Source organism: Canis lupus, chromosome 34 (genome assembly GCF_011100685.1).
Source record: "Canis lupus familiaris isolate Mischka breed German Shepherd chromosome 34, alternate assembly UU_Cfam_GSD_1.0, whole genome shotgun sequence".
NCBI classification, from domain to species: domain Eukaryota; kingdom Metazoa; phylum Chordata; class Mammalia; order Carnivora; family Canidae; genus Canis; species Canis lupus.
The window spans coordinates 4,988,202-5,011,520 of record NC_049255.1 but is presented as its reverse complement, the minus strand read 5'-3'; the positions used below and the strand labels follow the sequence as shown (position 1 = coordinate 5,011,520).

The window sequence follows — 23,319 nt, the reverse complement described above, 5'->3', positions numbered from 1 at the left end:
TAATTATTTTATCCCCATTTGTTTTATCATTGATTGTCTCTATGGGCATGAATTACCATTTTTTCAATGATTTCAGAATAAGTTAAATGATCCCCTTTACCCCGACTTATCTCAGTAGATTTCTCCAAAGAACAAGATCATTCTCCTACATGATCACATCACAGTTATCAAAATCAGAAAATTAATACACTTCTATGACCTCAGCTACAGACATTAAAATTTTGTCAATTGTCCCAATAGCATCCATAATTTAAAAAAAAAAATTCTGTTTCAAGATACAAGTTGGACCCAGTGTATCATTTGATTGCCATGACATTTTTTTCTCCTTGATGAGAGACTAGTTCTTCTTTCTTGTTATGCCTTTCATGGCCTAGTGAGTTTTGAAGAGCAGAGGCCAATTTTTTATATAATGCCCTTCAGTTTTGGTCTATGTGATGGTTTCTCCTGACAAACTGGTTATAATATGTAGTCCGAATATCAAGGAAATCCTGCTGTGTCCTTCTCCATACATGGAATAAGGACACGTTTTCTGGCTCTTTGTCCCACCACGGGGCCTTTGAGTACTCGGCTATGGTGTGAGACTGCCTGGGTTTCTTCACCATCAAGTGACAATTGTCCTCTTATGATTAATACATATGTTTCCGGTAAATACTCTGAGACTATATAAATATCTTGTCATCATCCGAGTCTCATCCATAGATTTCACAGCCGTTGATCATTTGTGCCTGAATCAATTTTTAGTATCGTGGTTGCCAAATATTAATTTTGTAATTAAGTCATTTATTCAGTATTTGTCAGCTGGCATTTGACAGAAGAAGAATGGGCCCTCTGCCTCATCGGAATACCCAGTTATTTCGATGTTAGTATATCGTCCTCATTGATTCTTAGTTTATTCAACGTGTTATGATCTGATACCATCATTATTTGTTTTAGCAATCACATTGTCCCAGATTTCTTTACTGAGCCCACTTCCAGCTGCCTCCTGGGTACTTCTGACCTGCACTCAACATGCTTTGAATATGTCCTTAATTTCTGAAACAACAAGATCCTCCAGGCTTCTCTGGGACTTTTATTGCCCAGGCCCTGGAACCAGCTACTTCTCCAAGAAATTTGGTTCTTTTTAGTGGAGAATTAAATTTAGAAACCAAGCACTGTAGGGGCGCCTGGGTGGCTTAGTCGGTTAAGCTTCTGCCTTCTGCTCAGGTCATGATCCCAGGATCTTGGGATCCAGCCACAAGGGGCTCCTTGCTCAGCAGGGGGTCTGCTTCTCCCTCTCCCCCTGCCCCTCCCCGCACCCTGCTCTTGGGCTCTTTTTCAAATAATTAATGAAATCTTAAAAAAAAAAAAAGAAGAAGCCAAGAATTATACACTAAATGTGCTCATTGCTACTAGGACACCAATGCTTCCAGACCCTCTCAGCCAAGACAACTAAAAGACGAGAAAATGAGTATGTACCCACAAATGTGTCTATGCACTCCACTTTCCTACACACACACTGCGGCAGACAATCTAGTATACCGTGAGAATCAAAACAAGCATAATATATAGTTCCGATCTATCTCAAGATCTATACATTTCATAATGATTATTGAAAATCAGAGTTTTAAAATACAGTATTTTGGTTAAACTGATCATTCTGATTTCTTACTAATACATTCATGATTTTACCAACAAATCAATTCATTTAAAAGACTTACATCCTAAATTGCAGTGGCAAGACCATTAATTCACTGACAGTGGGATGAAATGATTATGATAAGTCATTATTTATCACTATCACTTTTAAAAACAAAACCAATTAACATTTGTTGAGAAATCACTATGCCTTCTCCCTTTTGCACACCTTCATTTAATTTTAGCTGTGACAGCATGAGGATAGTAGGGCCTTGTGGCCATTTCCCAGATGAGGAAACTCAAAGTTTCCGGGATGCTTGAAGCTATATCCCAAAACTAGGTCTACAGATCCTCAAAGCCCTTGCTTTTTACCAAAATTAGCTTTGGCTTATTTTGAAGCCCTGGTGAATAAAAGGTCTAATATTAAACACTTGCTCTAAAGTTTCCTGGATACTTGCAAATACCAGCATTATGTAGAGAAGAAACTAACATAAACTTCTCTCCACTACTTCTTAGAGCTCTAGTACACGAGGGTAACATTAAAATTGGTTGAAGAACTTGTCCCAAGCTGCACACCACCCAAGAGTCCTGGCATATGCCACTGGGAGTTCCAGATGCTTGGCAAGGAAGATATTCATGTCCTAACTCTTGCCTTGTCCAAGGAGACCCTGGTTACCAGACAATTCTAAAACCCTGGAGGGCAAAGTGGGCTTTTGTGACTCATATCTGCCACTAAAATAAATATCCTATTCAGGCAGAAGGATCTCAGACTCCTTCTTCAAACTATGTAATCGCAAGTAAGTAAACTGCATTTTTACCTATCATCACTTATTCTTTGCTATATGTGGCTTTTAACCATCATATTTATATTTACTTCATTATAAATAATAAGGAGGAAACAAAGATCTTTTTCTAAAGAAATTGACTTTTACAAAAATTGATGGCTGAAGGCAGCAAACTAAATAATCAATTATTCTAACGAGCAAGAAAAGGTGCTCCCAGACATTGAGGGGGTGTCCTTTGAATTGTCTATTGTTTGATGAAGACTAAATCAGGATGATGCCCATGAAAGGAAGGGAGGCCGCACAGTAAGAGGAAGGGGCCAATGAGGAATATCAGCAGGTGATGACCCATGTCAAGCAGGGCAGCCAAGAGTCCTGCAGCCTGGCCTGCTGGGGAAATGAGCCCCCGCTCAGTCATGATTACTACCTTTGCACGCATCTGTCTTCATACCCTCAAACAGTAAGCTAATTGGGGCTGGAAATGAAAGCTTGAGAAAGATAAATTGCACCTACCTGGATCAGAGACAAATCCTCAAGCTGTAACCTGAAGAGGTAGTTTCTACAAAATACAAAAAGAGAGGAGTTTTATTTTTAATAGACTTAGAATATTACAGGTCATTAAAATTATGAGAATAAGGGAAAACAAAGTAATGATGATTTTTGGCTTCCAAAGCATCCTCTGGCTAAGAATGTATTTTCTTTGCACCTCAGAGTTCAGAGAGGCATTCATTATGTCAACAGGTATACATGTGGGATTGGCAAGAAAGTCAGGGAATGGTGTGTGTGTGTGTGTGTGTGTGACACTAAGGTAAGTCTCAATTATTAATTGACACTCTTGATCTACTTGGAATGGACCAAAGGACACAGGCAATGGATTCTGCATCCGAGTTGAAATAAGACAATGCAAAACCATTCTTCATGAGTCTTCATTCTTACAGATCACCTACATTCACCATGATTTACAATTACAGCACGTCCAGCTTCTGAATTCAACCACAGTCTGAGTATTAGAGTGTTCTCTCCTGTTGGATGGATTCGGTGTAAGTTTAGAAGCAGAAACTTGTTGGGCTGCCAGCAAAGGTTTGAAAAAGTCCCCTCTGGCTGGCCAAGTGTGAAACAAGAAATCAGAGAAAAGGAAACTATCTGTTTTCAACAATGACAGTGAAGAACAATGAAATATGCAGTCAAGATCAGCATAATGGGGGAGAACACAAATATCCATCACAATTAGGCTTTGGACTTGACCGCTATAACTTTCAGAAACAAATTGGCCTCCCTCCTGGGAGATGCTCTGGCCTCTGACTCAAATCACAAATGCCACCCTAACATCATGCAGATGAGGAGCTGGTGTGACCAGAGCCACATGCCAGGGACCATGGAGGAGAAGGTTAGACCGGATGCAAACAGTAACTGCTGGAGACCCGGCGTACATAACAGAGAGCAGACCCTATGAATGCATGAGTGTGGGAAGGATCTCTAAGAAGCTGTGGTTTTGTATCATGGGCTGCCCCAGGATTATTTCCATGGCACTGAGAGTAAAGAAAGTTTCCCAACCACCCAGATGCTAAAGTAGATTATTTTCCTTATTTGGGGAGGTGCGTAGATGTCAGAAGCGGCCAGGCTGTCCTAGTGGAAGTGACAAGTGATGGCCAAGTCAGGCCAATGGCATGACCTTGGGGAGACTGAGAAACATCCTTACTGAGCGGGCAGGGATGCAAGGACAAAGCCAGTATGGAAGCCAGGGTCCAGTAGCATGCGTGTGCATGCTTGGAGAAAGAAATGGGACAAGTTCACTTTTATTTTTTTAAGATGTTATTTATTCATTTGAGAGAGAGCATGAGTGGGAGGAGGGTCAGAGAGAGAAGCAGGCCCTTCAGCGAGGGGGAAGCCCAATGCAGGGCTCGATCCCGAACCCTGGGATCATGACCTGAGCTAAAGGCAGACACCTGGCCCACGGGGTCACTCGGGTGCCCCACAAGTTCACTTTGTCAGTGGTCTCATGTGTCCCCAGTGTCGCCCCCTGGGAATCCTGCTTTCTTGGGGTTTGTCCCCCAGCACGGGGGGTACCACGATCCTACACTCAGTGGAAGCTGCCTCGCCAAACCACTTCAGTGGCCTCTTCACCACACTCTTTCCGAACCTCCAATTTACTCTCTGAAATAGTGCCAGAGAAGCTCCCAGAAGCATTGCTTGGCACATGCCACCTCCACCGCTAAGCTGTTTGTGGAAGACACCCCCCCACCCCACCCCCTTATCACAGACAGCTCTCGCAGCCCTCTGTGCAGACCCGGATTAAGGATGCCTTTGACGAGGGAACGTGACAGCAGCATCTATTTGTATTTAGTCAAGCTGAGGCAAGGCTTCCAACAGAAACCTCTTCCTGCAGGGGAAGGACAGGCGTCGGGGCGCGGGCACTCGCAGAAGCGCCCGGCCTCCGCCTGCTGGGAACCCGAGGCCAGCGCGACTCCCAGGAGAAGGCAATGACTGGCCATAAGGCACACGGAGCACCGGGCTCCCTGCCCTCTGGCCTGCAGGAGGCGCCCCGCGGGCCTGTGCCCCTCCTGCCCGAGCAGGGTCCCCGTGTGCCTAGGAGTAGCTCTGCGAGAGCCAAGGCTGTGCCAGCCTCGTGCGGGAAGCACTCCCACCTCGGTCTTCTCTCTCGGGGGGGGGGGGGGGGGGGGGGGGGGGGCTAATCGCCCACCTACTCCCTGCAGCTGTGAGCCTTACATCCAAGGAGAACAGTTAGAGTGGTCTCTGCGCCACCGCAGGCACTCGACCAATTGTAGCCACTTCTAGACAGTTTATTGAAAGTACTGAAAATACTGAAATTTCCAGACACACTGAAATTCCCAGTATGTTCTCCATTGAGCAGAGAAGGAAAGAGAACTTCTGCTGTCCAGCCCTTTCGGATTTGAGGTAAAAGGCAGCGTGACTCTCTTGTTCAGGTGCGGGGGCTGTTGTCACCAGGGACGGTATGGCACTGCGGGCTTTTTAGAACAGAAGACAGCATTGTTCATCTTGTCATGGTTCTGGGTTACAATCATCACATGCTTCAACTCACTAGCTCTTTTAAGAAATACTTCTTCTGTAAATACTTTCAGTAAAAGAAATTATTCTTTATTTTAATTATTTTTTATTCAAAAATATTCTTATATTTTTGGCCAATTAAGTACCTAAGGGGTCTGATGAGTTGCAAGGCCACCACATTCCCCACCCCTGTCTCCCTTTCTCTCTCGCTCTCTCTCCCTCTCATACACCCACCCCCCTGCCATACACACACAGGTACACATGCACACATGCATCTGTATCTGGAAACTTTCTAGAAAGGCACTTCTCATACACACACTCAGAGCTGGAATGACCTTCTCACCATTGAGGAAAAAGGATGGGAGTGTCCACCATGCTCTGGACAGGATAAGTGGAGAGGAAAGTTCAAAGGAGTGGATTGGAGGAGGTATAGAGATCATTCTCTGAAACTTATGGGTCCAGCTTTCAGGTCCACATCTCCCCAATATCCCTATATTGAAATATTGAAATCCTAACCCCCAAAGGTGATGGTACTAGGAGGCAGGCTTTGGGGAGGTGATTAGGTCAGAAGGGTGGAGCCCTCATCAGTGGGATTAATGGTCTGGTAAAAGAGGGCCCAGAGATTCTTCACCCTTCTACCACTCAAGGACGGGACACAGCAAGATGCCGGCCATCTGTAGCCCAGAAGAGGGCCCTCCCCAGAAGCCATCCATGCTCTCGGACCCCTACCACTGAACTGTGACAAATAAATTTTTCACTGTTCATAAGCCACCGGAGTCTGTCAAGTTCTGTTCTAGCAGCCCCAACAGACCAAGACAGGAAGACACTGATCTGTGTTAAGAAACACGCCACATTCTCAGTCCACATCCCCCCAAGCAAAACTAACTGCACTGACCATGCTTTTTCTGCCCATCAGGGGTCGGGCTGGAAAACTAGCCCTCCTGCCCCCACCACTGCTGGTGAATTCCAGCCATTTGCTCTCACTATTTGAACTCCTACCAACTATGGTGCCCTTACTACCATCTGGTCAGTAAGAAATCAGTCTGGTAGAGACATACAATAGGTAAATCGAAGGGAAAGGGAGAGAAAGAGCCACAGTAATTATGAGATGCCACCACCACCACTACCACCACCACCACTACTGCCACTATGCCCAGTGCTCCAGTGAAGAGAAGCAATAAAAAAACACAAGAGCTTTTCTTTTGATATTTTCTAGGTTGCAAGATGCAAATTCGTCATTATTTTTAAACCATCCTCAATTTTTTTTAATCTTAAAAAAAAAAAAACAGGCAGAGAATTCAAGAATTCTAAAGCTGAGTCGTCATTGGAGGGTATACACCTTCAATTTGCCAATGAGGAAAAGTCTGCATATTAAGAAGTGATGTGATTTATTCAAGATTATTAAGACAAGATAAAGTGCCAGGATTAGTATCAAGACCTCTCACACCGTGCTGCCCCTTGACCCACTGTGCCTTTCAGCTTCACCAACCGGTCATCCCATGACCCCTTCCTAATTCCACCAGCATGCACACTCACACTCACACCCACTCCCACACACACACACACACAGACACACACAGTAATAGTTCTTACACCACAATTATTTCATGGCTTCATTGTTCATTCACAGGTGCATCTACATATCATTTTGAGATGATTCAAGTCTTACACTGCAAATGGCCAGTTTTTGATCCTGCATAATTGATTCTCAGCCCTGGGATGAGATCTGACTGCGACAAATGTCTCCCCATTAGTCGAACATGTTAATGCTACTGGTCTGGCTGATTAAATGGTGCATTCTTTCTCCCTATTTCCCACAAATTCTTCCTGAAACTGCCTGCCCATACTTTAAGAGTGCCCATGTTTCTTCATTTAGGACATGAGAGAGCTAAGCTATACCACCTCTCAATATATTTAAGTCATACACCTTAAGTATATTTAAATCTTTTAGTTTCTAAGAGACCATGACCCTTTTTAGATATGAAATAGTTAAGAGAGCTACAGAAATATGTGACCATTGGATGACTTATTATCCTGACATATTTTGATAAATTCCTGAGAAATATTTTGAGTATTTCAAATATTTTAAATGAAATTTCAAATAATTTTAAAATAATTTTAATATTTCATATTTCAAAATAATTTTAAATGAAATCTAGCATGTAAGAAAGGAAGGAGAATACTTTTTTCTTTTTTTCTTTTTTTTTTTAGAGAGAGGGAGACAGAGGGGTAGGGGCAGAGGGAGAGGGAGAATCTTAAGCAGGCTCCACACTCAGCTTGGAGCCCATCACAGGGACTCGATCTCTCTACCCTGAGATCACGATCTGAGACGAAATCAAGAACCAGATGCTTAATGAACTGAGCCACCCAGGTGCCCTGGAAGGATAATTCTTTATGAACACAAACTCATTCAACAAGTACCTACATATAATATTTGTTAATTATAGTCAACTGAATAAGCTAACTTAAAAATTTTGAAACTAGAATTATTAGAAATATGTTATCTGTAACTTTGCAGAGCTTCAACATCTGTTTAAGGTTGATCTTTGCATTGGTTGGTTACATTTTTGTCGCTAATTTTTGCTTGATTTTGGAGACAAAGAGTTGGTAGGGGCGCTCAAATATTTGTTTAATACATGACTGTGGTCTACACAAAATCCAAGTAGGCAAGTTAATGCCTTCCTGGACCTTCCCATGGTAGAAATATGTAACATGGAACATTTTAGTGTTCACTTTATCTATCATAATTTTCAAACATTTAAGATACCTTTAAGAAATGAAATACAAATGAAACATTTGTGTAATTCCCTAATCACCTCCCTGGAACCTAAGAACCTGATAAAACACTGTGTGGATTCTACTATTCGCAAACACCTTTCCTCAAACTATTTGGTTCCAAGTACAACTTTGAGTCCATTTTTGCTATTGGAAAAGTTCCAATCCAGCTAGCAACATGAGGGACCTGAAATCTCCCAAGATAGCTTGATCCATCACAGTTGAGGTCAACAACCTACGAAGTTAAAGATTACACAAAGAAAGAAAATCTTCTAAGGGGAATAAAAAAATTGATATTCCCAGATGTTGGGCCACTTGCACAGTAAAGTAAGATCTATGGTCCCCTGCAAGTGGCTGTTCTCCAGGGAATTAGAGAAGGGGCAACCACTTTATCTTGCAATTGTGAGCACACAGATGAGGAAAAACAATATATGTGAGGTTCACGAGAAAGGCTACCAACCTTTCCAACGAAAAGGAGTAATGGTTCTGGCTCCCTGCCAACAGGGAATGCTAACAAAATGTTTCATACCGGTTCAATTTCTCTAGTTAGAGCAATGCTTTGAGCCACCCAAAGCATTTAAGTGGTCTCATTCATCTTCATAACACCCTGAGATGTAAATAGGTAGTAATAAGGAATATTGCCATTCTTCAGGGACAAAGGCACTGGTGCAAGAGGTTAAGAGATCAGAATTTTTAGAATGTATTAGTTATACAGCTTACAGGGAACTACTCTGTATTTTCATTTCTCCCCTCTCATTAACAGAAGTACACAGCAAGAGTTTGCCACGTTGCAAAGGTTCGGTTTTATGACGACACTAAATAAAAGTCTGTGTTTTTCTTCCCTTGGTATGCATCTCCTTTTTTTCAAACGCCTTGAAATAAAATTTGACATTGTGCATTTAAATGTAATAACTGTATTACTTTTAGGAGTAATAATATATGAGAGATACATAGACCCAACAGACTGAATAATTCAAATCACAAAGCCATTAAATTTGGTAGACAAAAACTGACAGTCTCCCCACAAGACATCTGCATGTGTTTTCGCCCTCCTCACCAGAGTTTCTTTCTTATTGATTGTAGGATTGCATAACTCATCTCTGCCTCCCATCAATCCCCCAGTGGCCTATTAGCAACAAATCACTAAGCACAACAATATATTCTCAGAGGGAGCAGTGCGGGCCTTAATAGACGAAGTTCATTTGCGTCTTCATGTAAAGTAATAAAATTCAGCCGGCATTAAAGAAAAGGTTGAGCCATCACGAGCATATTAACTAAATGACTCATTTTATCTAGAGACTCTATAAAACTTAACTCTGACCTCCATTAATTATGAAAGACACAGGTGTTTTAAAATGACATTCTCTTAGAATAACTCAATTGGTCTCTGATGAATATAGCTATAAAATCAAAGAAGAAAACTCCAGGCTCTTATTGAACATGTAGATTAGAGGCTTGCTTATAACTGAGGAGCAGAAGACCGAATAATGAAGACAGACAGGTATGCATTTTGCACTAAGAGAAGGTGAAGACAGGATAGCAACTAAATCCATCAAATGCATTTAAACAATGATGAGAATGACTTCTCTTTCTTTTTAATAAAAGCTTAGACCATAGCCAATCATGAAACAATCTGAAGACAAAACACGCCCTGGAGCTGACGTCAACTGAGAGGCCAGCCTCACCTATACCTGGGTCAACTTTCTCCTCCCTGATTTTTCACCACAGCAGGGTTCCATCATAACTGTCATCAGCTGGTGACTGCACAGAGCTTGAAAGAGCAGCATCCCCGCCAAAGCCCAAATTTTCAACTGCACTGGTAGGCCTGAATATTAAAATATAAGCTCATGATTTTGAAGTAAAGGAAAAGTGATAACTATATCTTTTAAAGCAAAACTAAAAAGTCGTTTATAAAAATTATTGTATTATTTAAATGTAAAAAATATATAAATCGTATCAATAACCTTAAAGAATTTGAAGATTTAATTTCATCCTCTAACCAACTCAGGTAGCTCACCAATCCATCTAAAATTGTTTTTCCAGAGACTTTCATTATCCAAACAAATTCCAGGAGCCTTTACGTTCTCTGAGGTTATAACCATTCTAAAAATATCTCTTTTGTGTGCTTTTTCCACAGATTTTGAAGGATTTAATTATTTTTTTAATTATTCAGTTGGACTACATTTAGATTACAGTTTGAATAATACACTCATGTTATGAGCTACCTCTTCTGTCAAAATTATTCCTCAAAAATAAGTATATGTACTCTAGGCTATGAAAATTTAAAAATTCTGATCTTATTATTGTTGTCATGAACATACGTGTCCAGTATAAACTTCCCCAAAATTGCATCAACTTATTTCCTTCCTTATCCCCAAAAGGTTACTTCAAACCCTTTAAAAATCTTGGTTATTAGGAAAGTTTCAAAGAATTCATCAAAAATAAGAACAAATCATTTTAATAACATTCTTGTATGTTTAAACACCCATATTAAAAGGCACAGAAAAAAGACAAAAAAGGCACCGAAATAGTTGGGAGAGCTTCTTGTTATTAGCAAGTAAAATGAAATAACAAAGATGGATTCTGAAAGTTATGCAATAATTAAGACCAATGCTGTTAGCAAATTGCAGAGACATAAAATCATAAACTTTTTCCCATAAGCACATTTAGGGTCAAAGTTATTAATCAATATTATTAATAATCACGCTGATAATTTAAATTTTATTATGTTCTAAATATTACTTGCAAATCCCTCAGTGCTTTAAAGATTACAGATAATGACTTATTGCTCCAAATTTAACTCACAACTTCTGCTTTTGTGAGTCCACTGGGTATTTGATTTGTTCCTTCCCATTTTTCAGTTGATAGAGATCATATTTCACTTGAAAAAATACCAACTGAACTATCTTATGATTCCTTTAACCTCTGCTTTCTTAGGAATATTCACTCCTCAAGTGATCTCCATATACAATTCTTTTTCTGGGTCATTTTCATAGTTAAAGTGGAAAATTTTTTTTTCATGTATCTTCAAATAATCAAATTGTAGCTCATTCTCCACATGCTTAGGGCTAGCTAATGGCATCACAACAAGCCACACTCCCAAATCTTGCTCCAAATCTCACCTTTGAGCCTTGCTCTCTGCCACCCCATTCCAGTCACCATCAATCATTGTCAAACTCAGCTCTGAAATATGTCTCAAATCTGACTCTTTTCCCCATTCCCACCACCACTGCCTGAGTAACATTCTGACACCTGATCCACAGCTCCCAAGTACCATCCCTACCTCTGAAATCCTCAAACTCTAGAACACTCTGCACATAGTACAGTAGAAGTATCTTCCCAATGCAAATCTGAGCACTTAAATATGTAGGCTTAGAAATCGTCCAAATTTCTAATGCCCTTAGCACAAGTTCTCAAATCTTCCAGTCTAGTAGATCCTCAGAATTTTGATTAAACCAAAGATTCCAACATTACTTCCAGAAAGTCTAATTGCAATTGAACTGAAGTTGGACATCTGCGTTCTTGTAAGGCCCTGTAGGCGACTCTCATGACTGCCAGAACTGCAATCACTGGTCTGGAGGATTATGTCCAAGGTCCTCCATGATCTGACTCTACCTAAAACTCCTGCCTCCCCTGCAACTACTTCCCCTCTCAGTCACCAAATGGTCCAGTCAAGCTGAGCTCTTCTCAGCTTCATCAGGATCTCCAAGGTTCCCCAGGGTACGAACCTTCTGGCAAGAAGACCCTTCCATCTGCCAGACTCCTGCATTTCCAAGGCCCACCTGAAAGAGCACTTTCTCAGTATATCCTTTTCACTCCCAAAGATCATCATGTGTCTTAATTTGTAGGCTTTCCAGGGCTCCGACCCAGGCCTCCATGGGCAACTCCAATTGCTTGTGTTTCCCTTATAGCCACCAGCCAAGAGTCAGCACTTTTTATTTAAGGGCCAGAGAGCAAATGCTTTGCCTTCAAGGACAGTCTCAGTCACAACCACTTATCTCTGCCGGTAAAGCTCAAAAGTAGCCACAGGAAATACACAACTGAATAGGTGTGGCTACGTGCCAATAAAACTTTATTTACAAAAACAGGAGCCAACCCTGGTGCCTCAGCTTGCCAGCCTTGCACTAGATTTTTGCTAGGTTATAAAGTCTTCATCAGGTGGAGACTACCCTTCATCTTTGTTTCCCCAGTGCCTTAGATACTTCCTGGCATAAAGTAGGTTCAATAAATATTTGATGAATGAACAGTCATGAAAGAGTAACTGAGTGAACTAATAAATTCTGATGGACCCTACGTGGGACTGGCTGGGAGCAAAGCTCTCAACACTCAAACACTGCAGCAGACACATACACTCAAAGTAAAGAGGATGATTAATTTTTATTACACTGCTTTGTTGGCTCATTCATGCATTTTGGAAAAAAAGGACTTTATAACTAAATAAATAACTGTTCCACTAGACTTACTGTTCCCCAGTTCTAGCAGGGAAGAAAACACAGAGATTATTCTTTTTTTTTTTTTTCTTTTAACAGCAAAAAGAACAGGATGTCCAAAAGTCTTTCCCACAAGAGTGTCTGTAGACCACCTCTTGGTTAAGAGCTCACACTCCTGGTCCCCTTCTTTCCCACTGTGTCAGCAGAACTGGGAACAAGGGATAGAAGAAGCTTCACTTTGAATGAACAGTGGTGATACTCAGGTACCCTGAAGTCTGGCAAATATTTCTGGACAAAAGGTAACAAAGCCAGGAGACAATGAGTAGGACTTTTTAACACAGATCAGATTAATTAATCAAATGAGCCTCCTGGAAGAAAGGAGACTAGTAGGTATAAGAAGGAGGAAGATAAGCCAAGAGAATCCTAAGAGAAACACACATCTACAAATCCTGTGCCAATACTGAGAAGGAAAATCACAAAGAAAACATTTAAACAACAAACTAAAGGATAAAAAAAATACTCAGTCGGGTAAGAGTCTACCTGTTGATTTAGGCTCAGGTCAGGATCTCAGGGGATCGAGCCTGAGTTGGGCTTTGTGCTCAGCAGAGAGTCCACTTGAGAGTCTCTCTCTCCCTCCCACTGTCCTCCTCCTCTTTTTCTCTCTCAAATAAATACATAAATCTTTTTAAAAAAAATTCCAGGTGAAGATCAGGAATGAAAAGTGCCATCCATTTTTTTCATTACCAGCTGTTTTCCCTAAATCATAATTAATATAAATACAATGTAAACATCATCACTACCCTGGGTTTCTTTGCATTATGGGGGTCTACTGCTTTCTGGATTCACTCCCAATTGCTGACTTCACTCCACGCAGCAGGAGTTCACCTTAAATGTGCAAACTTAACTAGAAAGTATCCTTTGGAAAACAGAAAAACATCGTGGCTACTGGAAGCAGAACTGCTGATCTTTTAAAAAATCTCCATTTTTCCTTTTAATCATATGCTGCTTCCAACAGATTAATTCTAAGGTAAAACTTTAAAATGAAAATAGCAATTAAAAATCACCACTACCTTGGGAAAAAAAAAAAAAAGAGTGAATAACACTGGTCAATTAAAAAAAAAGACTTTACATGAATCTAAAATTCAGCTCTTTGTTTAGATCCAGTGGCAAAATCATTCTTAAAGGAGAACTTAGTCTAATTAAATAAAAGCCTGCCCATTCATTCAATGTGATCTTATGGGAACAGATGCTTTGAATACTTAAAGCAAATTCAGTGGGAGCATAACAAAAGCAAGTTCATCTTTCCTTTTTATTTTTATTTTTGCAGATTCAAACCATGGGAAAAACAATGCTTGAAAATAAAACATTAAAAATTTTCAAGGCTAGTTTTTGTGACTATAAGGAAGATCAAGTTCTGCCTTGGAAGCACTAGGGTTTCTGTTTTAGTTTTTAGTAATAAACATGCTCATTAGAAAGCTATACAATTTATTATATAGACAAATGTACGGAAATATCTTCCCACTTATGGAGATAGTCCATATATCCATTAACTGTACAGGCAAAGGCAAAAGGCTCTGGGCAAGGTGCAAAGCTTTGGGCTGGGCCTCATGTCAGGTCATGTGTACAAGGAGACTCATTCATCCCCATTTACCCTTTCCCTTGATCTCTCCCTAATGCATCCATTTCATTATGTGACTTTAATAGAATTAAAATGTGAAATCTCCAAGGTCATAAGTTGTTACAATTATCATCAATCGTGATTGTGACCCAACCCAAGTATTGAGTCTATGAGCTTCAATCCTACCACCTTAAACAACCGGCAAATGATTGGGCCTCCTGGAAGCCAAGGTGCTTGTATGAAAGCTTATGGGTGAGGGTTCTTATTGAAATATCACAGGCTATGAGACTATGCCCTTCAATTTATATGTTTATATTGCACTGAAGCTAGTTAGAGAAGAGTAAAATAGTCACAAATCAACTGAGAGGCGCTTGGCTGGTGTAGTAAGTTAAGAGTTCAACTCTTGGTTTTTGGCTCAGGTCATGATCTCAGTTTTGTAAGACTGAGCCTGGCACTGGGCTCTGCACTCAGCTCGGAGTCTGCTTCAGATTCTCTCTCTTGCTCTTCCTCTGCCCCTCCCCACCCCTGAGCTTTCTCTCTCTCTCTTTAAAATAAGTAAATAAATCTTTTATTTTTTTAAAAAAAATCAACTGAAAGACCAAAAAAAAAAGAGAGAGGAAAGAAATTCACTTCTCTTTGATGAGAGGCTTTTTTCATTACTACTATATGGCTTTATGCTTTATAAAAATGTGGTTAATCAGTAAATGCCCCAATTATAATTTGATTATAATCAAACACTAGGTTGGATGCAAAGCAAGTTTGTTGCCATTTAGAATAACTTGAATTTAGTGCAGAATCACTTATCATCCTTGCAGTGAACTTGGCACACTAAAGACAGATTCATTTGGAAAATAAAAATATAATCACCTGCTTATTTCCAGCATTACAATTCTATCTGCAACAGAACTTAGACTTACGTCAACTTTGTGAACTATTATTAATATCAATATTTTTATAGTTATTATACAAAACCTCTATACCAAAACATATTTCTTTACTTTGGAATTTTTCTTCCTATATATAAAAGATCACGAAAAATACAATAAAATGTCATGGAAACTGCCTTTAGTAGGCTGTTTGACAAAGAAATCATTCATATTCATTTGAAATATTATTCAAATCATAGAAACAAATAGAAATTAAATAATGTGGGAAAATAACTGAAAAGGTAAACTGTGATTATTTCCAAAATTGTGGTTTTTTTCTTTATGCTTTAACTGTATTTTCTAAAAAGCTTCAGTCTCATCATTAAAAACCCAAATGCTATTTTAATTTTCATAGAACCCTTTGGTGAAACAACATATGAATGTCAATGCTATTAAAATAATATAAAAGATAATGTGCACCCTGGAAATAGTAAATTTAGGGATCTTTCCAGAATCTCCACGAACTCAAGATGCAAGTACCTTCTGGGACTATATAACCACAAATCACTTAAAGGGAGGTCTTCCTTTTGCAGCACAATGAACTTTTTGTGAGGAGTCCAAAGAATCTTTAACTGAATTCAATTTCAGAAACAAAGTGTCACTGGCATAAAGTGAAACAACCCAATAAATGGCTTTGCAATGCCAAGTGTTCATCATAAGAAAACAAAGCCTATTATCGTATTTTCCCACGTTTCATATTTAAACCATTACAGATTTCTTAAATATGCACCTGCTATGTATACTTTTTTGCCAGGTCAAACCCTCCCAAACAGGAATCTGAGGGCTGAGTTATTTTTAAAGTTTTATAACTGGCTCACACTCCCTCTCAAACTTTCTGAGCCTAATCCCATCAAGTTTCCTAGTAAAATTCCTCACTCAGTGATGTCTGCCAAAAGCGTGCATGCACACGTATGCCAAAATCCATGGACATCCAGCAGAGCTACCCCACTGCTGCCCGCTTACTGCGTGCCTCTTACTATGACAATCACTTTTCATGGATTATTTTATTAAATCCTCACAACAGCTGACAGGGGTAGAAATAATTACATCAATTTTAAAGATGAGAAAATTAGACATGGAAACTGGCTTAAGGTCACACAACTGAGCAAGTCCAGTCTGTCTCTTTCTTCCTTTTCCTTGTTTATCAAATGCCTATGAGGTTCATGTACTAGTGTTCCGGAACAGAAAATAGAGCCTATGTTCCTGGGGTTGCTTACCTGAAATTCAAATTTAAATTGTGCCTCCTGGACTTTTATGTGCTAAGTCCGGGGATCCTGTTGTTCCTGGTCACCATGCCATACCATGTGCCAAGTGGACTCAGTGGTTAATCTGATCTCTCTCCAGCATGGCTGGACTGGGAATGTGGACATAGGGACACTGGGATGGATACCTTCAGGGACAGGTGTCCCTGTGGACAGTTCCCCAGGGCTGTCTCCCATCAGGACAGGACCATGACATATCTCTTCCAAGTGCCAATGTGCTCAGTGGCTTTTCACATCCATTAGGAGAATCTCTGTCATTCGCCAAAAGCCAAACACCCGCAGGGTGTAGCATGTGTGTGCTGCTGTCCTGTTCGTGCAGCACCACACACCTCCAGAAACAATGGAGAGTCTTTCAAGTCAAGCTCACAGGCAAAACTTTTCCAAATTTCTTTAGGGTTGAATGAAGGACAGAAGTTTCAGCTCTTCCAACTGAGGTCATATTTGCACCTTCTACACCAGCAGCTGACTCCTTCCCCTTTGCCTAAGAATAAGAGTTCATTTTCCCTAAGGGTTAGCTTTGGGGCTAAAGATTGCCACGCCCTTGTGTCCTTGCCCAGACATGGGAATCTGGGATAAATCTGCAAAACCCAATCCATTTACCCCTGAGGATCTTCCCAGACGCAGAGTGGCACAGATACAAATCACATCCTTGAAGTAGATATATTGATTCAACAGGTATCTCTACGCTTCTGCCAGGGGAGAAACTATGCTACATTCTAGAGAAACAAAGAAAAGACCAGCACATCCTCCGCCATCTGGTAAGTCAGTATCTGATAATGGCAGGTGGGGTGTGGGTGGTACCCGACAAAAAATAATGCAGTAATGCAGTTAAGGAAGGTAGATGAGAAGTGTGCTAACAAGACCACGTAGAGCAGGGGATGGAGGAACTCAGGCCCAGGGGAAGACTCCTGAGCCAGAACTCTTGACTACAAATATGAGCTCAACAAGTAAGAGAACTTGGGGGAAGGGGTAATGTTCCAGGAAAGCAAAGAAGTTTGTTACCAAATCCCAGAATAAGAAAGAATCATTTTACAGTGGTGGGCAATATAAATAACTCCACATGTCTGGGCTATGAGAGAATGAAAAAAAGCGGAGTTTGTAAGGGATGTGGAACCACAACCACAAGGCAGAGGGTGTGGTGGGCAACACCAAAGCGCGAGCATTTATCCAACAGGAGCTACCAAAGTGTGTGGGGGTGCATTCTAAAAAAGATGGCGTTGGCCATGGTACACAGGAGGAGGACAAAATCTGGAGGCTAGAGGACAAATTAAAACCCCTGCAACATACGGTCCAGGCTCCCAGTGATGAAATGTGTTGGAAGTCAGCACCTGAAGTCCCCCATGTATTCCTCACGTGCCAAAGTAAGTCCAAGTACACCAAGTAAACCAAACCACTCTGTCCTCACTGTCAACTCCAAAATATCAAAAGAAATGCAGGTGACGGGATCCCTGGGTGGCGCAGCGGTTTAGCGCCTGCCTTTGGCCCAGGGCATGATCCTGGAGACCCGGGATCGAATCCCACGTCGGGCTCCCAGTGCATGGAGCCTGCTTCTCCCTCTGCCTGTGTCTCTCTGCCTCTCTCTCTCTCTCTGTGACTATCATGAATAAATAAATAAAATCTTTAAAAAAAAAAAAAAAAAAAAAAAAAAAGAAATGCAGGTGACATGCTCAGTGCTAGGAACTAAGCCAACTTCTGTCTATGCTTTTGAAGTTGTGCCCATACACCTCAATGTCTTCAAGGGTTAGGTGGATGCACAAGGGCTCCTTGAGATCTGAGAGCCAAAGCGATTATTCTAGAAACTGTTCAGTGTTTATCTAGAGTGCCCAGAGTATAAGTCAGACTGAGCTTCACTCAGCTATATGTGGAAATTGCATATACTCTCTTGCTATGAAAAGTATGTTTTATAATCTAGTAAAATTGACCAAAAGAGATATAACCATTCCAGTGCCCAAAGTGCTTTGCTAGAATGCCAGAAGAGTCCAAATGGCCTCTTTCTTCAAAGTTAGCATTCTTCCAAAGAAAATGGTATGAAGTATTTTTCATACATCATCCTCAAAACACATTGGCAGGATAAGTGATTTGAATGCAAGGATTATGCCTGTTTTCTGAAGAAGTAATGATAAATAGAAGAGCAACAATTCAAGATCTGTTCTGATGGTGTTCTAGCAGCCTCCTCATTAAACTGGAATGTCAAGTGTTGACCTGGATATAGGACCTTAAAAGAGGTAAATAATAACAATTTCCTTGAATTATCAATAGACTGGTAAATGGTGTAATCATGGTCTCAGAGAAAGGTAACAATAGGCATTGGAATGGATGTCAAATGAACCTCTTGACTCTAGAATTTTCTTAAAGAACATACCGAGACTGGAGTAAAAAATGCCTGCATCTGAAATCTTGAGTCCAGCTTTTATTAGACATCATAGTATGTCCTGCCTCAATGTCCTCATTTCTACCATCAGAATGTTGACAATACCTACCTCTCAGCTTTCATGGAAAAAAATGAATTAGTTCCTGTCAGAACAGTTCCTGCCACATGAGGAGCACCCAATAAATGGGTGTAGCACCTTGCTACAAAGAGCAGGTGTCATCCTATTATTAGTAGCATACTTTATGGTACCCTTATTCCATATTTCATTCTTAGAAGTATTACTTAGCACTCATCAACTATGGCAGAGAAGCTCATGTATAGCTGCATCGATGTCAAATGAAATCCAAAATTATCTGTGGTGGCAAAACATTAAGATCTCTCACCTTGCTCCTACAACAAGTTCTTTCTGTCCTGGGTCAAATGTTAACTGCGAGAAATCCACAGCATTCTTCGCTCTGAACTCCCGTAACCAGGGGCCAATTTCTAAATAGGAAAAATAAATAAATGAAAAGATAAAAATGAATGATTTTTTTCCTCCAGGGACCACAAAAAGTGCACATCAGGTAGCAAACATTACATTTCAGAGAGGATTTGGAGGTCCCCTAACGTGAGCGCTTAGGGGCCACTGGAAGTTTCCATCAGAATGTCACATAATCCATACTGAGAATGTGTAAAACATAGAGGGCAGCCACCCAATAAAGAGTGAGCAAAGCATCCGCGCTTGGGTGTGATTTACAAGCCAGAGGTGCATTTTCCTTTGGGCTCTGGCCTGGCCCGAAAATCACGCAGCATTCACAGGCTTCATCAAGGGAATACTGAATGCCAACAAGACCATTTCCTGTGTGTGCTCACTGGCAAGAACTGAAGACTTGAGAATCACAAAGCCCTCCTGGGGAATCCAGGACAAACACAGGGGTACCAGGAGCCCTCCTTGGAGGTGAACAGTCTAGGTCCCTGTCTTCAGGTTTCTATTTTGGCCCCATGATCAGGCATGTTAAACACATACAGAACTTTCTAGATGAGAAATCTAGTTACTTCTAGGGCTTGCTGGCATTTTTTTTCCTAAGGGAAACCAAGAAATAGCACCCTTTAGAAACAGGTTTTTCACAAGACTGTTTCACAAGACTCCTATGATACGGCCTCCAGCCTAGAGTCCATTTATTGTAACATGACAGCATTGGAGAGCAAGAGAATGCTGCTTCAGGAGCCATTTTTGCAATTTTTATTAGCACATTTTTAATACCACAAAAATACTCTGGGAGTTGCCTGCCAGTTGTGCCTCGCCTTATCATTATTCCTGACAATTAGCCATGTTATCTGTCAGTTTTTTCTTGAATTTACGATTTTGAGTGATATCACACTGACTAAAGAGGCACATGACAAATGTCATATCCACAAAGTCATTGGTATCGCACAGGAATAATGTCTTTTAACAAAAGCAGATGCCAAAACCAGATTTAATATGGAAATATGCCCACGTCACATAACGTGTCCCACACAAACACCTTTGTTGATGTGATTGAGATGGATTATTTTCCAGGATTGGCTCTGTATAGCACTTCTCTGCTACAAGTTATTGAGGGAAAAAAAGATCATCGATGGAAAGCTGTTCTAGTCCACATAGAGGAAACCAGGGTTGAGTTCTATAGAGACTTGTATTTGGGCTTTGAAATTTTAATATGTGTCTTGATTCTTTTTAGAAGTTTCTATAAATTTACTCATTTTATAGCCAAGTCATTTAAAAGAAAACACTTAATTATAGTAGAATATGTACAAAGCCCTGGAGCTATAAAAAGTTGTTAATAAATGGTGTGCTCAGGAGTTCGTAATTCAGTTAGGGAACTAGCGCTAGTATCTTTAAGCACAGTGTCTATGAATAGAAGATCTTTTTTTTTTAAAAGATTTTATTTATTTATTCACGATAGACATAGAGAGAGAGAGAGGCAGACACACAGGAGGAGAGAGAAACAGGCTCCATGCCGGGAGCCCGACGTGGGACTCGATCCCAGGACTCCAAATAGCGCCCTGGGCCAAAGGCAGGCGCCAAACCGCTGAGCCACCCAGGGATCTCCTGAATAGAAGATCTTTACAGGTATTTGTAATATTATAGGAAGTACTCACACATAAAAAGAAGAGATGATGGGGGCCCTAGATAAGAGGAAAGGAAAGATCTGACTGCATATGTACAGTCAGACTTGGGATGCCATGGTGCCCCTAGGCCATATTCCATGTTGCTCACCCTCTTGCCCACCATGCCTCATCAGTTCTGTTTCTGGAAGAGGGAGCCAAAGGCTCTTTTGTCTGCAAAGCACACAGCACAGTACCCTAAATGTGGGAGGCCAGAATGAATGATGCAATAATGAAAGAGCAATGGTTAGTGAATTCAAGAGAAGAAGAATGAACAATGAAAGGAGAGAAGGTAAACAGAGAAGAGAGAAAGGGACAGTAACTCAAGAAACCACTGGCAGGCGTCTTTAAATATAACTGTAAAAATATCTGCTCACAGGTTAACACGTCTGGACTTGGCTTCACCCATGCCAGAGAGGCTTTGAAATGTTCTCAAGCAAGTACTTGACAGGTGAAAGCAGGTATCCTAGGAAAGTGCCTGGGCCACCGGTGGGCAGGATGGGGGCAGGAATGTTAGCTGTTGGAAAGCACCAGCATACACGCTAGGTAGCGGCTATGCGAATGGAAGGAAGATGTGGTGGGGGAGCCTCATGGGCCTGATAACCAACTGGAGGTGAGGCTCAGGTAACAAACTGAAGATAACAAAATCTTTCCAAGACTGAATGGAGAGGAAGACGATGATGACAAGACACAGGCATCAGGAGGTGAGGGTGGTCTGAGAGAGAGAGAGGACAGTTTCAGCTGCAACAGCAGGAAAGGTCACATGTGAAGGATGGCCCCAGAGCCATTGCTGAGCATGGCTAACATCTAGAGATGCCTGGAGAGCTCTCTAGGTCAAGAGCTTCATCACACAGGCAGGAAACTCATGCCCAGGGAGCCCTGCCCCGGACTGAGTCCCTGTTCCTGAGTGTCCCTCTAGGGCTCTCTTCTCCCAAACTTACAGCTCCCAGAGCCAGGCACACATGTTGACTCAAGGGGGGAAGAACAGGAGGTTTCATGAGGCCAGAACAGAGAGGCACAGGCTGACCTTTGCACTGGAGGGGTAGAAACATGAGCCATATAAGGGGAGAGGGGGCTGCAAAAAGACATTAGAAGAGCATCAGTGAACCTGTCTCTCATGCATGAGTCTCTCTTTTCTGTTAGACAAACGGGAAGAGTGGCCAACAGCGACCAGGATGAGGAGACGCACTTAAGGTTTGGTTCCTACACTGAGCAAGGAGGAGGGCTACACTGCTTCCTAAAACACCGTCGAATAATAAAACGAGGCACACAGACAGGGAAAGACAAGCGAACAACATATAGATTTATCACTATTGTTCCCTTTTCTGTATTTTAATTTCCAAAATGCTTCCAGGGGATTTTTATGGTCAGCACTAGATCACAGTTCAGTGATCTGCACATCCTCTTCTTTCTTTTTTGATTTTCCTGTGCATTCCCCCAAGTCTGGCTGTCCTGACTTTGCATATCACACAGCCTCTACCTGACGGACTACCATGAAGGCCTGGGGAGAAAGCTCCAGCACCAACTCATCCCTAACTGAGAATGCGCCTGTCCCAACACCCCTTCTCCACCACTTTCCTGGCAAGATCAGGGGCCAGAGCTCTCTCCTCTATGCCAAGACCAGCCCTTCCTCCTCTGCTCATCCCACTTCTTCCCTCTCCTTTGGTCCCTTCCCTAAATCACCTGTTCTCTCTTCTAATATCTCCCATGTTACCAGGCTCCTTCCCTCTGTCTGGAAGTATACATAAATTCCCTCATAAATAAGTAAATAAATAACCTTTCAAAATACATTTTCCTTACACTCTTGTTATGACAGTGTCAAACACCCAAGACAAAATGTATAGTAAACTCTGAGCCTGTGCCTTCTTTGACAAACTGTACCTCAGTTTCACATGTGCATTCCAACAACCCCTTAAAGAACATGGAATCCCAACTCTATACAGCTTATTTCAGAGATGAGCAAAGAGATAAAGCTTCCTAATGCAGATGGGAGGCAACTGTGATCCTGATAATCTTGCTAGTAAGGCTGCATAAAGACATTATGAGAAAGGAAAATCATTGTATAACCTCATTTAAGAACATGGCTGAAAACATCGCTAAGGAAAGCTGTGTATTAGCAAATCATACACACACACACACACACACACACACACACACAGTGTGTCATATGAGATAGAGTCTATTCCAGAAAAACAAAATGGATCAACAAGCTTAATGTCAGAAGTCTTAGCGCCGCCTTCAGCCCAGGGCCTGATCCTGGAGACCCGGGATCGAGTCCCAGGTCGGGCTCCCTGCATAAAGCCTGCTTCTCCCTCTGCCTGTGTCTCTGCCTCTCTCTCTGTTTCTCATGAATGAATGAATAAATAAATAATCTTAAAAAAAAGAAA

The 23,319-nt window shown here is 41.3% G+C and overlaps 1 protein-coding gene across 1 annotated transcript in view; it reads right to left on the bottom strand.

The window, feature by feature from the left end:
• The window catches only part of SEMA5A (semaphorin 5A), a 473,566-nt gene that overhangs the window by 238,880 nt on the left and 211,367 nt on the right, over nucleotides 1-23,319 (bottom strand). The window contains 2 exon segments of the mRNA XM_038583333.1: nucleotides 2,910-2,955; nucleotides 19,189-19,288. Of these exon segments, the coding sequence (XP_038439261.1) occupies nucleotides 2,910-2,955; nucleotides 19,189-19,288 (146 nt within the window).